This window comes from Desmodus rotundus, chromosome 11 (assembly GCF_022682495.2).
Source record: "Desmodus rotundus isolate HL8 chromosome 11, HLdesRot8A.1, whole genome shotgun sequence".
NCBI lineage: Eukaryota > Metazoa > Chordata > Mammalia > Chiroptera > Phyllostomidae > Desmodus > Desmodus rotundus.
Window position 1 is genome coordinate 56,223,053 of NC_071397.1, and position 16,671 is coordinate 56,239,723.

At 33.4% G+C, this 16,671-nt stretch overlaps 1 protein-coding gene across 3 annotated transcripts in view; it reads left to right on the forward strand.

Annotated features, from left to right (window-relative positions):
- The window catches only part of GRIK2 (glutamate ionotropic receptor kainate type subunit 2), a 598,702-nt gene that overhangs the window by 555,307 nt on the left and 26,724 nt on the right, over nt 1-16,671 (forward strand). For all 3 annotated transcript variants that reach the window (XM_024551764.4, XM_053914034.2, XM_024551766.4), the window contains exon 14: nt 14,885-15,110. In XM_024551764.4, the coding sequence (XP_024407532.1) occupies nt 14,885-15,110 (226 nt within the window). The remainder of the gene's footprint in view (nt 1-14,884; nt 15,111-16,671) is intronic.

Consider the following 16,671-nt stretch of genomic DNA (forward strand, 5'->3'; position numbering starts at 1 on the left):
GCTTTTAGAACAATGACAAATGTAGTGTATGGCTTAAATATACATTGTTTTACTTCAAATATTTTTATTTACTTTCAAAAACAAACTTACTCTAGTAGGACATATGAGTGTTAATAAGAGTATTTAAAAGGATGTAGTTTATAGTCAGTAATTTTCTGATAAGTTTGCTTGGTGACACGTTACTGGAATTAGTGGAGCAATCACATTGTAAGGCATAAAAACATTGAATCACTATACTACATAACTGAAACTAATACAATATTGTATATCAATTGTATCTAAATTTTAAAAAGGGTATCATTTAAAATCTGAAGGCAATTCTTAAAAATTGTTTTAAAATGCAAGCAAATTTGAAATAAAGTGAGTATTTTGAAGGTACAACAGTCATTTGGATGTGCTGGATTGATGATATCCCTGTGTTCAATAAAAAGAGGTCATTGCCTCGTTTTCTCTTTGTGGAGAACTATGTGTTTTCTGGACAAGGTCAGAGTCTATGGGAAGTAAAAACTTTAAAAATATATTCTGGTGAAAAGACTAATACTTTTTATGAAAAACCTCTTTTCTGGCAGGATAGAAAATCTAGCTGTAAAGGTAATAGCTAATGAGTAAATATTCAAATAATATTGCATTATAGTCCTAGATATTTATTTTTCTTTTTGACTCCCCAGCTACTAAGTTTCAGCGTAAAGTACTTTGTTTCCCTAGAATACTTAAATGCAAAAGTGAATGCCAAATTATTACTGTTGTTTGGAATTTAATCTTTATTGTAGTTTTTCCATTACCATTTAGTCCCCTTATACCCCCTCCCCCCAGCAATCACCACCCTGTTGTCCTGGTCCATGAGACTTTTTTCGTTTTTGCTCAATCCCTCAACCCCCTAACCCCTGCCACTAACTGTCATCCTGCTGTCTATCTAGGAGTCTGTCCCCGTTTTCCTTGTTAGTTCAGTTTGTTCATTAGATTCTACATATGAGTGAAATCATATAGTATTTGTCTTTCTCTGACTAGCTTATTTCACTTAGCATAATGTTCTCCAGGTCCATCCATACTGTTGTAAGTGGTATTATTACATAGCAATAGTGAGTATAAATTAGTCCTTCATTTTTACTTTCTCTGATAGCAATTAGATGGGTAAAATGATACTCTCAGCAAGGTGAATAATGATGTAAATATACATAGCATTATATTTAATTTAGTATTTTTCAGATAATATTGTCATCTATACTTCAGTTTTCACCAATGTTATTTATTAACTTTCACTTTGGTATTTACTAATTTATATTTTTAATAGAATTTTAATACTCAAATGAATGTGGAGGTGATGACCTAGAATTTGACTGCTTTGCCTTTTTAGAGATTTATTGGCATTTTTATTCACATTCCTATGTTAGTTTAATATTTTTATTTTGCATCATTTTTTCAGTTGCTCTTTCTTTTATTTAACTAAATTCATCCATATCTAATTTCATGCATTTTTACTTATAGCTAAATTCCCATGCTTATATATTGAGAAGGTTGGGTTATGGTTATACTTTTTAAAAATGCCCTTGAAACTTCAACTCAATCTAAACTGATTTTCCAATTTTTTAAAAGTTTATTTTGTGAATCAGTTTGTGTTTTAAATACTAAGATATACTTTTCTTCATTTCTCTCAGCCACAATCTGGCCAAACTTATGCTAATACATTTAAAGATAAAAGCTATGTATATAACCATATCAGAAAACATTCTTGTTTTACTTATTAGTATATATCGATATAGATATTTTTTTCAACATGTATATAAATATATTTATCCAAATATATATCAAACAATCTACGTTGTTTTTTAAGTTTGGTGGTGTTATGAAGAATAATAATCTTTATTTTTTTAATTAATTTTATGTTCTTTTCCTTTTTTGCTGAGTGTTTTTGCTATAATTTGACAAGTCACTCGTGTACACTTAACTAGGTAACATTCCAAAATAAGATTTGTAAAGCATGACAAAAAGCTAAACTTACTTTGTTCAGTGAATTAAAAGGAAGATAGAATTTTCAGTTCAGTAATTATTCCCTAGTATTTTATAAAATTGGCTGATTAAAACACACACACACACCCATGTGCACACATATTTTCTGTAACTACACTTTAAAAGTTTGATTTATTGGTTCTGAGTTTTTTAAAAATTACACTATTGCATATTTGGCAATCCATTCTGAAAATGTGAGCATTCTATCTGAAAGAAAAATGGAAAGTTCATTTGGATTACATAGAAGGATTTTGTTTTCAAATAAGGTTGAAAGCTGGGCCTATTTAGAAAACAACATAGGTCTCTGGTATAAAAAGCTTGATTGACTTAGTTTGCTCTTCTCGAGTGTCTGTTTCTGTGGAGAGAAATCTGGTTTGGGCATTCTTATTATGGAGCCTGCTGAACAAAAGTAAGGCTTGAACTTTGCAAGCAGATATAAATTGGAATTAGATCTGTAACCACCCAGATATGGAATTCTAACTCGGAGTTGGGGAGTTACAGAACAAAAAGTAGTCATGTACCAAATCGAATATCTGGATAGAAGAAGAAAATTAATTGCCAATATGACTGAGGCAGTACATAAAAGGTAACTAAAAAATCTATACTAAATTGTAATGATTATTGGAAAATAGGAGGTGGAGAATATTCATTAGAGGCATTAGCCACATGTGAGTTAACTATCTCCACTCTCAGACATAGACAGACGCTTCTAGTAGAGTTTTCTGTCTAAACAAAGGGTAAAGTCATGTGGAGAGTAATTTCAGTGAAATACATGAGTGTTAAAGTTAGAATGCATGCATATTGTTTCTCCCACTGCCTTTGATGGAGGACGGTATAATGTCAAAAAACCAAGTCACTGTGCATTCACCTTGCCTTACTTATTTTTGTTAGCACCACAACCTGGAAAGAACTCGTGCTGGCAAATGGCGGATACTTACTTGTGTTTCATGTATGTTGGCCTGGGATTGGATTGGTTTTAGCCTCTAGCTGCTTAAAATATTCTTCCCGTGCTCCTAGTGGGTTCAGGCTTTTTCAGGGCATCTATTTGAGGTTGAACAGGTTGTCAGTATATCACACACACACTCTCATACTCAAACTATTCTTACCACTTCATAAGATTTAAATTAGCTTTATTTAGAAATCATTTAATACATGATTTTGAAATTATAATTTTTAGAAATCACTTCCAAGGATGGTTCTTGAAAACTATTCAACTCTATCATACTATGTATGCATAGCATTTTTTTTTCTTTTGTTATTTTTATTAGATTTTTGTGTGTTCTTTGGGTTTCATTACACATTATTCCTCTGTGTAAGTATTATGGGCATTTTCTCTTAAATTTGTTATTGTTTAATTGGTTAGCCAGAATCTATTGTGTTGCATGTATTTTGCTTCATCTTATAATACTTTGGAAAGTATATTTTAGCTTATCTCTAAATCACTGTCATAAAGAACACTAAGGATTAATTACAGAAAAGCAATTTCAGCAAAACTGTGTCTACTGTTATAAGTCAAAACAACTTGCTTAAGCATATAAATTAAAAATTTGCCTTAAATCTTGAGCTAGATATTTAATCACCCTAAAATGTTACTTTTCTCATCTTTGTGATGGCTCTCACAAATCCTATCTCACAAGGATATGAGTGTTTAAATGACATTGTATTCTTAAAGTGCTTAGCATAACATTTTGCACATAATAAGTTCTGAGTCAAAAGTAGTTTCAGAAAAGCAGGTAAGAATTATGCTATTTGTAAAATCAGCAGTGATATTGGCCCAAGTCTTCCTTCAACAAATTACAACGTTAGTTGTAATTAGCCTATTATTTAAACTTATCTGCGTGAAAATGAGATTTAATACATTTTTATGATTAATCTGAATATTTCCTCCAGCTAGTCTATAATAACTTTATATATAGTTAATACTTCTCAGAATTAATAAAACTGCATTATTAAATTTTTCCTTGGGATGAATCTTTAGTGATATAGTTTTGATAGTGCCCGGCGTTTCATAGCTTATGGCCTTTTCATCATTTCATTAATGTACTCCTTTCATTTCTTGAGATATTCACTGTGTGCCTTTCTGTCGGTTTCTGTACTAGGCAAAAAAATATACCTAACACTATGACTCAACAAGAGTCATGAAGAATACAGAAATTAACCAGATAATTATTAAATAGAATGCATAATTAAAAACCGCCAAGTTTGGCTACATGTACAATGGGAACATAGAATTAGTCCAGGAAGGCCCAGGGAACATGCCAGCTGAATCTGTCCTATCACAAAGAGTTCATCATAAACTCTGTTGATATTCTCTCATTATATATTGGGCATAGAATTAGGTTAAATGGCTACCTTGCTATGCAGGGGAGATTAGAAAATATATATTCTATTAAAAGTTTGTCAAAAAGGAGGAAATAGACAGACAACCATCTTTGTCTGTCAGAGTGTTACAGCCTTATGTTATGAATGCCTCCTTATCTCAGGGGTGACAGGGAGCCTTATAGGTCAGTTAATAAAGTATGTGTTGAAATGACCCAGTTTGTGATTTAGAAAAACCATTCTGGAGAAAGAAGGTTAACTACAGGGAAGGTAGTTAAGATCTAATCTACTTAAACATACTTAAATGTTGTCAGTTAAAGGGAATTATGCGAGAGGAAAGGATGTGGTGGAATCCATACCATAAAATGAAGGATTCTCTGGGCGCAAGCATACCAGAGCAGAAAGAGAAGAGGACAGATTACAATATAAGAAGATTTTTGCTCTAACAAGGTTTTAGACTGGACTTTAAGAGTGTTCCCATACACGGTTTCATTTTTTTTCTGTGAAGCAAAGGCAAGGCCAACTACCAACCTGTGAGTGACTCCACAGATGATTTTGAGTTTTGAGAAAGGAAAGTTGAAATAGACATTGTAGAAAATACATTGAAAGAAGTATGTGCTCCAGGCAGTGTTGACCATGGACTTGAACTTCACACTTTGCAGTATGACCATTTTTAATAATGTTGTGCTGCCATGATACAGATTCAGAGGAAGTGGATAGTTGGGTTAGTACGGGTGGAGGTTAGGGTTAGGTGGTAAAAAAGAGAGAGAGAGAGAGTTTAGTGAGTTTAGATATTAGCAACAATAATTTCGAAATGATGGATCATGGATGCCCACCTGAACAGTGGAATATAAAGTAGAACGAGCTAATGAAATGTATGTCATTAGTGGTCATGAGGCACCATTGAAGAAAATTTTACCTTTGCAACAGTGTGCATGGACCTGGAGAACATTATGCTAAGTGAAATAAGCCAGTCAGAGAAAAACAAATACCACATGATTTCATTCATATGTGGAATCTCATTAACAAATTGAACTAATAAACAAAATAGAGACAGACGTCTAGATGGAAAACAGATGACAGCTATTGGGGAGTGGCACTTAGGAGGTGGAGGGATTGAGCAAAAAGGAAAAAGGACTCATGGACAACAGTGTGGTGATTACTGGGCAGATGGGGGTATAAAGGGACTAAATGGTAATGGAAAAATATAATAAAGATTATATATTTTTTAAAAAGAAAAATGTGGCCAGTAAAGAATAGCAAACTAGAAATAAATGAGATTATAATCACAGAGTAGGATATTTTAGTATTTATTTCAAAAGTAAAGACAGTTCAAGCATTAATAAATACATTATCTGACTGGACTTGACTGGCAAAGGTAAGGAAGTCATCGGAAATGATCGGGGAGTAGCTTAGAACTTTTTGTGAAGGAGAAGCAGTGGTGTGTTGGAGCTGGTTTATACTAACTTGCAGAAATTAAATATTCAAAAATTTTATAGATTTTTTGATATCATGGCTTGAGAATGGCAATGGCGGGAATATTTAAACCTTAAATCCAGGAAAGCACTATGAATCTGGACCTTTACACCTTTTCTAGGGAGACAATTTTTTAAACATTTACTAGTTCATCACTGAAGAGGAACAAGCATCTGGGTACTATAATATTCTAGGAACAATGGCCATAAGCAGAAAATTAATAACATATTCTAGATAGAGGATTCAGATAGTAAGAGTTTGTGGCATGAGTCTTAAAAGATCAGGATTTTGTATCTTGGTTTGTTTTTAGAAGGGAGTGTGACAGTGATGATTTAGAAGTAAGGGAAGAACAAAAAGGGACTAATCCTACTTCCCATTCCTGAGATATGGAGAATGTGAACTACATTCTAGTATTTTTTTATGATAAAATTGCAGCTACAATTTCACATTGGAATTGAGCTTAAAATTATGTATGTAGTGCAATGATGTGCCTTTCTTTATGCTTTACTCTAAAACTAGGCAGTGGTATTTTTTTCCTTATTAAATTAAGGCACAAACAGAATATGGAAGAAGTAAATGTGCCTACTTACTCTTTCAAACTTGTATAGTTATATAGACCATCTCTGATGAAAGATATCTTAGCATTTCTATGGTCTTACCTTTTTATTCTGCAGATGAGCAAATTGAATTCTAGCAGGATGAAATTACTCATCAAATGTTTCGTAGCATGGTAACTCTGAGAATGAGACAAATATCCCTCTTATATTCCAGCACAATAAATTGAATGTATTTCTTCATTTACTTACTCATTTCTTTGCTTAATAAATATCTGCTGGTAACTACTCTATTCCAGGCACTGCTTCAGGTATAGGGGCTATATATAAAGATGAACAAAACAAGACAACACCTTCGACTCCATGGTGTTTATTTATAGTGGATGGAGATAGAAACTGAACAGATACAAAAGCAAAAATGGGTAATATATATCCTACATAGTTATTAAATGTTATGAATAAAAATAAAGCAGAAGACATATCCAGGGTAAGTGAGGGATTGGAATTATAAGTAGGGTACATAGTGGAAGTTCTCTTGAAAATAGATTCAGAGAAGGTGAAAGAGCAAGGCACAAATACATATAAGGGAAATGCATTCCAGCTGGAGAAAATGGCCAATTCAAGCCTCTAGGCTGAAATGTGGCTCTTCTAATGCAAATGTACCTGAGATGAATGATTCATATAGTCAATGATATGATTATTTTATACATATCAAGATTATTGTGACCAAATGGGTTTGTCCAGCCAGCAGACAGAGGTGTGTTTAGAGCTATTCATCCCTTCTCCCTCAGATCCCCAAGACCCAAACAAGGTCATTTATTTACTACATAGAAACAAAACACCCCTCATCCCTTTGGTGTGTATTTTAACGTAGGTAAGTTTACAGGAAATGGTGGAAAATTTTCACTTTGTGTTCAGTTTAGTGCACAGAAGGTGACAGATACCATGTGTGTGTTTGTGTGTGTGATGAAGTTTGCATCATCTCATAAAGTTTAGACACTTTAGAACAGACTTTGGCAAAGTGAGAAAAATAATGCTTTTAAGAGGTTCAGCGTTGATAGTTTTGGTCACACCTACTCATAATGCATAATTTTATGACAAATGGAGTGAGACCTGTAACACTGTGACTGGTTTGAATCTTGAAGAAATGAGAATTACTGACTTTCTGTCATACCACCGCTCATTAATTTAGGTGACACCTCAGCTGCCATTTGCCATGACACTTATCATGCCATTTTATAATTCTTCATTTACTTGTCATGCATTAGAAGATCTAAGCTTTGTTAGGACAAGAGCATTATCTGTTCTTAGTTAATCTCTGCCTGACCAGTGCCAGACATGGTTATTACAGCAAGCCGGTGCTCTATAAATATTGCAATGAAATAACAAGTCAGCGAATGAGTAAGCAAGTGAATCGGTGAATCATTCAATAAAATGAGCTGAGATTTAAAGTAAGACCTCTGTGCCCCTGAGGCTCCCTATGTGGAAAGGTCTCCTGTTATAAGTCATGTCGGTTAATGATGCTCCCTCAGCAACGGCTCAGGATCGTTTTGCTAATCTTGCTCACTGGGGTTATTAGGTCAAGTTATAGGGGAACAAAGAGATAGCAAGTTTCCATAGTCCTAAAAATTGTAAGGTGTACAAATAATAAGGACAGAGGTACCGGAATGTAGTGACACACGCTCCAGCGTCAGCGTAGTTTCTGTGTTTCTCCGTTGTTTGATTACATAAGCATGCAATACAAATAAAATCTTCATATGTTCTGAGAGCTTTATAGCTGGCTAAAGTCAATTTGTATGGATTTTCTCATTTATTCCTCATTATACTTTCCTGAAACTGGTAGGAAAGAATTTTATTAGATAGGTCTAAGAAACTGTGGTTTATTCAAGTTTCTCCATTGACCCAGGGAAGCTAAGATTTCTATTGCTATTTAAATTTGTCCAAATGGCAGTAAAATATATTGTGGGATACTATTATTTGAAACAAAAGAAAACATTTGACCAGGAAAGCTCTAAATACCTCATTTAAAGAATAAAGTGCAGTGATTGGAAGACGCACTGTCAGTGATCTTGTAGAGTACAGGATGGACTATCTAATACTGGTTCAACTGCCTAAAAAGGATAGCTGCCTTTAAGTGCATCAAACTGTTTTAAACGTGCTGCCCGTCGCAGTTTGCACATTCATAATACTCTTATTCCTCCCTTAACTCTCCGTACCACCAAGAAGAGCCGTTCTCTCAGTTTCATTGTCTTTCACTTCAGATAATCCTGTTTTAAGAGATTGCAGATGCTTTGAGACAAAACTGCCAGAGTTATTCCAAGGACTGACAGGTTTGCTAACAACCAAATGTTTCCAGATCACTGCACTAGCCTCAGCTCCACCTTTGATATGAACCGCATATGGCTGCCGTCCTGTTTTCCTGAATTAACTCTAATTTCCTAATGACCAAGGTCAGATGAGTCCAGATAGGGCTCAGCTGTTCTTACCTAGCACATATGTTCCAGTGTTGTTGGTAATTTATTTACCAACAGTAAAAAATTAAAATGCAAATCTCAGCCAAATTCTACTTTTCCAAGAGACACCTTGGTATGGGGCTTTTCTCAATCCACATATTGGAAACTATTACATGTGACTTTTTTATAACAGAACAAGAAAGATCATCATACTATTTATAACAATATATTAAAGTTAATGTTAGAAATAAAATTGGTCATGTGGAACTTATTGAAAAGGAATAATTTGAGTTAGTGCCCAATATGACCAAATTACTTTGGTAATTATGAAAAATAGTAAAAAAAGTACTACTTCATTTTTTAGCTTTTTAATCATATTTATTCTTACATCAAAATTCAACTAATTATATCAGACATTATGCTTTAGGAGCTAAAACATTTTTTAGGAATTATTTTTAGATCAAAAGAAATGTGTTTCTAATATATTTTTTAAGTTACCTCAAGATGCTTTGGGTGTTGTGCCACCTGATTAGCTTTCTTAAAGAATCCTAGTTGCAGCCAATACTGCCAATATTATTTATAATAAAACATTTAACAAAACAGTGCTAAATTTCCTTTTCCTTACTGCTTCTTTGTGCTCATGATATTTCAAACAAGATATATGTATATGTATATATATAGAGAGAGAGATAAACATACATACATACATATATAATATATATTTTTTCTATCATGGAAATAGTTACCTGTCTTTTTTGAAAATTAAAAAAATTAATATTAAATTTTGACTTCCAGAAGTCACACCAATATGTTATCTTCTTTTCATTTTTAGGATCTCTGACAGATTTATAAAAACAGGTGAAATGAGCACAAGATGGTTCCTAAATATTTTTTATTGTTGACACTGTGACACATGTCCCATCCCCCCTTGCCCGCCTCACTCACCTAAATATTAATTTATATTTGACAGCAAGCAAAATGAAGAGAGGTGAAGAATTTATTTGTGTACTAGCAGTTTAAGTCAAAAGTATTTTTTAAAAAGATGGCTTTGTATTTATAAAGTATGTTGTTCCAGATAGGAGAAAAGTGGATCAATGCTAGCAGAATAATAGTAACCCTTAATTTATTAGCTCTCATAACTTTTCAGAGGGGATAGAAACAAAATTTTGAAACATTATCTTTACAGTAATATCTTACAGTTTCCAAAAATCTCTAAAAAGTCTGAGAATAAATATTGCCTAAAACTATTACTTATTTGAGGTCTGCAAAGAGCCAAATAATTTCAGGTTGTAAAATTAATTTAGAGTTCAGTCAGAAACGAAAGCTAGTATACCCTTAAGTTTTAAATTATTAATTGTATGTTTAAAATATTTAGGTATTTACACTGAATTATCTTTATAAAACACAAAGTCATTTGTCATCTGTCAATAAAAAAAACATTGTATTTCTTATTTTTTTGTAAGTTTATTCTTGAGAAGAATCTTTTTTTTAAATTCTTTTGTTGATGTTCCATAGTCCAGGAAAACCACTATTATTAAAAGACATTGCCTTAAGAACTGCTTTTATTTATTTTGTGCTGATGTAGCAAAAATAAAATCAGCTTACAAGCCTCAGCATTTTGATAAACACTGCTAAACATTGACATTCTAAATCCATTTGATGTTACACAGAGAGAAAATTGTCTTTAATGTGAGACACAAAAAAAGAAGGAAAGAGGAAACAGGAAGAAAATGATTCCAGTACTGAGTGCGACAGGTTTAAGTTGCATGACAAAATAAGATGATTTTATTCAGAAAATTTGAAATATGCTTTTCCTCTTAAGTGTTTTGATTTTCATAGGCATTTCAAGCAATACCTCTGAGATGTCATTTAATTGCTTTATGTTATTTCAGTTACTATGTACTGCATAACTGAGAATACTTACAAATGCTTTATATTTTTGCCAAAGAAGTTACCTTGTTATATAAGTAAAATTCTTCTATAAAATCATCATGTCATAAACCCTATCACCATTTTTCTCTTTATAAATCAACCTTCATGATAACTTTTTTCTTATCAAATAGCCTTAGTTTTCTCATCTGTGAAATTAAGGAGTAAAACAAGATGTTCTTTCTAGTGTTCCCCCACTAATTTAATATTTCCTTTACTTGGCTACACTCTTTGAGCACCTTCTCTGTAATGCAATAATTTGTCATTATCTTAATTATCTCCTTACAGAGAATTAAATTATTTCACACTTAGCTTATTACCTGACTTTGATTTTTCATATATTTTTTAAGTAGTACATTTCTTATGGAAAGTCTTTTTTTTTTTTTAAGTCAGTTTGGCAGCAGCAATGCATAGGGCCAAGCTGTGTTCCAAATTCTGAGTCATTCCTGGTGTTCTACTATATTAGTCCTCAATTCTCTACCACTGTGATCAGAGGACCTTTAAAGACTCCCAGTTTTAGCTCAGCAGCTCAGTCCCTGTTGAGGGTTTTATCACCCTCCTTAACAGTGATCAGTAGCTGTTTCGTTGGATGAAACTAACCACAGTGACAGGAGATTGAGCATAACATACAACAGGTGGCTCTCTCAATATGTCCTATCTTCCCCCTACAAACTTTAATTCATATTGTGACTTCACATGTCCTTCCGAGTTTACATATAATTTTCATACTCAACATACTCAACATATAAAAATACAATTATATGATTGTATTTTTATTTACCTCCTTCTTGACATTAAATGCATTTAGATTCCAAATCTTTAACTTGTGCAGTTCCATCAATTTTAATCTCAGAGATCCTATAGTATATTTTACTTTAAAAGCATTCAATGATTTCCTATTTTATTAAAAATAAATCTCGAGGATTCTTATTCCCTTATTCCTTACAAAATAGATTTTAAAATATAATTCTCTATGTGTTCAATATAAATAGTTTGAATTTAGAGGTTAACCCTATTGCTGTATTTTAAATCCTTTTTTTTTACCATTATTATATTGAATGTTAAAGGGACTTACTTAAGATAAATCATTTTTTTATTGTACTTGGGATCACCGTATTGGACAATTGATTGTTCTTTTTTTCTCTGGCATACTAAATCTCTCTTTTCATTTTTTTTCCCAAAACTTTCCCCATTGGCATTTAAAAATGCTCAAATTGCTTCAATCCTTGAAAATCCTCCTTAAACCAATGTGCTTCCCTGTATCTCCTCTTCTTCAGTGACCTAACTCTGACTTTTTTTTGTGGGAGGGGCATATCCTGATTCCATTCTACTTTTCCCTTTCTTAATCTATTTCAGTACCACTGCTAAGGCCTTCACTCCATTAAATTAACCTTTGCTAAAAGAACCAAACATTCTCTGTTGCTAAATCCAAAGACATTATTCACTTATTGTATGGTTTGTTTTTTATTTTATTTTATTGTTTTTTGGCAAATCACTACAGGTGCCAACCTCCTCACTGAATATTCTCTTGCCTTGATTTCTGAAGCACCACAATTTCCAGATTTTCTTCCTTAATCTTCTATATCTGGGATGACTTCAAAATCTGTATTTTCAGTCTTGGATTTTCCGCTGAAAATTCAAGTTGTGAAGCTGTGAAAACACTGCATTTTTATTTGTTTAAAAACTCCAAACTTACATATCTAACTTTACATGACAGGTCCATTTAAATGTTCCTTAGGTGTTTCTAACTTACTAGATATAATCTTTCCTTCCAAATATTTAATCTGTCTGTTTTTTCTTTTTCCCTGTGACTCTCAAATTTAATCAGAAAGCAGGGAGTTAACATAAATTTCTTCTTTAGTTACCATATTCCAATAATGACCACATATCATTCATTATACATACACACCTTGCATTCTTAGATCTCTTTCTATCTCCAACACTGCTTTCCTAGTAGATGTACTGTTTCTTACCTAGACTGCTGCTATGCACTTCAGATTATCTCCTTGTATCTGCCGTTGCCACAGCCCATTCTGCACATAGCGGCCTTAGTGGTCTCGCAGTGCAATGTGATTGCATCCTCAAATCTGCTTCCTACCTGCTTCGCCTTTCACTGCTCCTGTGATGAAGGCAAATATCATGATGTCCTTGTCTATTAACTATTTGCAATACCTGGAATCTGGTCAATATCTAGAACTGTTCCAAGCATGTGTCAAACATTAAATCAGAGTAAGTCAAGAAATATAATCTGAATAAAAGAGTGGCTTGGCCCCATCAAAGCAAAAATTGAGCTGGTCAAATTCAAATGGAAGATATTGATTGCTAATGTTCTTATACCTGAAGCAAATCAGAGAATTTAGGCAACTTGTGGTCAATAAGTGTAAAAAAAATCACTTTCTGTTCACTTTCCTACTCTCTGCTTGGTTTTGGCCACACATACTGTGATATTGCATTGTCATTTTCCACAAAAGATATCACATTTAACATTTTTAAGTGATGACTGTGCAGTTTTGATCACATAAACTTTTAGTGCTATTTTTTATTGAATTGTGTTTATCTATTATCAGTGACTGATTTCACTAAACTAAAAATAGTGTGCAATTTTTGTTTTTTATATAAAATTATTTTAATCTGCAGGTAAAATGTAATTTTGATTTTATTGTTATTTAGTGCTCACCTATTCCAAAATATCAGGAGAAAATTCTTACCTTTCAAAGGATATGAACTTGCTGTAACTATCCTTATTATGTTACTGATTTGGATAACCAAATGAGTCTATGAAAATCTCGCTATTGGTCTTAATTATTCCAAACAGAATTTCATTATAAACTTACATATCCATTTTATTTTCCTTATTTATTACCAACATTTTAGTATTTTACTGGAAAACAGTTGACCTGTCACAACAGCGGCCCAAATTTGTAATCTTGATAATCTTATTCAAGGTATTTTAGCTGCTTTCCTTTAAACTTTGAGCCATTGGCATTTAGCGTGTTTTGGCTTCGCTGGACAGTGAAGATTTGCATGTCCTGCTCTGAGCCCTGCTGCTTGGCCCTGTGCTTGTTTTTGTATAGCACCCACACCCCTTTATGGTTTTCCCTGGTAAATTTAGGGTTTCCCTTCTTCTTTTACCTTCGAAACAGTGCAAGGATGTTTCTAAATATTGTTGTGCACCTGCATTTTCGTAGAAGTTGTGGTACTATCACATTTATGACCTGGAAAGTGTAGAACTAATGCATCTTTAAGCTGTGAAAAGACTGCATTTTCATTGTTTAAAAATAGTTTGTTTGTTTCGGCTCTTTATCACACTGTAACCAGTATGATGAATATCCTCCTTGTGTTTATAGCTTCTGCAATATTTTGTATTTATATAAGAATTAAACTGTAGCGTGGGTTTCACAGATGAGATTTCCATAAGCAGATACTAACCTCTTTCATGTTTATGTTGTACCAGTGCCTTCTGAATCAAACCTATTTCTTTCCCTTTGTAATGAAAGCCTAGTAAAGCCCCACTAAGAATTTTGAGTTGGATATCAAAACTGTTCAATTTTATTGGTCCAGAAGTCTTTAGTTAGACAGTAGGCCTGAATGATAGATTTCCTAATGTCAGGAGGCTGGCTGTGTCTTAGTGAAAATGTAATCATTCTTATTTGTAATGAATTTCTCTCATCTCTTCAACCTTGGCATGTCCTTGGGGATTACCATGACATCAGGCTTATGGTCAACTAAACTGGGAATAATAACCTCCTGAAGTTTAACAGTGTCAATCGGTGTCCAATGTCTGCCCCTATCAAATTAAGGTTACTGTAACATTGAAAGATGAAATTATACAATCACAAAAGACTCTCCTTATCAATCTTGTTTATTTTCCTTTTTATTACCTTCTATAAGTTACTACTCATGCATTTTTGAACATCAAGACACTTCATATATTTGTTAGATAAACCTGCACTATAGCTGGAAATACTCACATATAAGGGATTGCTATGAGAAACTTTTTAAAACAGATTTTGATTTTCTGTTTAGATGCTATTATTAACAATGTAGTAAAAGCAGTATGGGTAAACTAAACACAGTCAATTCCATCTTAATACTGTAGATCACATGGAAACTAAGAATTATTTTATGTATTTTATTTTTTCCCAGAAATCAAAAATCTCCACGTATGACAAAATGTGGGCTTTTATGAGTAGCAGGAGACAGTCAGTGCTCGTGAAAAGCAATGAAGAAGGAATCCAGCGAGTCCTCACCTCCGATTATGCTTTCCTAATGGAGTCAACAACCATTGAATTTGTTACCCAGCGGAACTGCAACCTGACACAGATCGGTGGCCTTATAGACTCCAAAGGTTATGGCGTTGGCACCCCCATGGGTATGTGTATGTCAGCCACTTGTTCTTTGCTCATTAATCTTCCTTGCTCTGAGAAGAGGGTGAGCAGTGCCTCCGTGTGCCATCTCGAAGTCTGTTTTTAACAAACACGTCCTGCTGCATTCTGTGGTAGCAGAAAACCAGGGAAGCACTGTAGACATCTGCATCTAAATGTGTGAGCAACAAAAGAAAATTTGATTTCTACCAAAATGGTCAGTAGACATTTTACTGAATCAGTGTTAAAAAATTTCATGAGACACCCCTAAAGAACCTTCTCAAACTGACATTTAAAAATGTTTTATGGATAAAGTGAAGCTTTTGCCACATTTTTTTTCAGATTTGTGATTTATCTGAAGAGTCTTCAGCTTAGAAAGTTAATTAAAATAATGAGCCACAAATGGTTTAGTTGAATATTTATTTTGTTTGTTTTATGTAAGAGAAGATACATATAGCAGACTATTTCTGCTATAGTCTGCTATTCTAACATAGCTAGAATATTTGACACAGAAGTTTTTAATTATTTTTAATATATTATAAATGTATAAAAATGATTGTGTTTTCAAAGTTATACCTTCAGGAGCACATCATTTTAATGTGTGTTAAAGTTATATTCCTAGTGCAGCTTGGGTTCATTGCCCTAGTTCCGGGTTGGTGGAGCACTCAAAACAGTGCCATTCGCATAGTTAGATCAGCTGTGGCTCTTTCCCTCAGTAAAGATTACATAATGAGCCCAACAACTTCATGAGTTCTTGTATCATCTAAATTCTGTTTAGAATTTGTGATGAGCAACTTCGCTAATGCTTCAAGCATAGTTGCGCTCATTTTATGAAAAGTTATATAAGCAAACTTGTATTTTAGAAAGGTGACTGAAAATGAACTATTAGAAAGTATCAAAGGAAACAAAATATAACCAGAGACATTGAAGTTAAGAACAATCTAACAATGGGCAGGGGGGAGTGGGGAGGAGACAGTGAGGAGAGGGGATTACAGGAACTACTATAAAGGACACATGGACAAAATCAAGGGGGAGGGTGGAGGTGGGGGAAGGAGGGGGGTTCAGCTGGGGTGGGGTGGAGGGATGGGGAGAAAAGACACACAACTGTAATTGAATAACAATACAAAATTAAAATTTTAAAAAAGAATTGTAAAAATAAAAAAAAGAAAGAAAGTATCAGCATGTATTCTGAATACTGACATTCTAGATTTAGCCTTGTCACTTAATGTGATCTTGGATAAGTCCCTTGAAATCCATGGCCTCTGGATATTATTTTTAATAGTGAAATGAGGGGGTTATATTCTGAAAAATCTAAGGTCTATTAAATGCTTAAGTTAAAATAATTTTTCAGGTAGCATGATTGATGAAATCCCTGCATTTAGTCTAAAGCCGAGCTAGAATCTGTATGGGAAAGATGGCTAGCTGATATCTTACAACAAATTTGAAAAATCAGGCACACTCTTAAACATTTATGAGGGGTGGAAGAAGTGATTTGTTAGGTTCCAGACTCCATTAACTTATATTTTCATTTGAAAAAGGCTGGAGCAGATAAATGCATTTTTCAGTGTT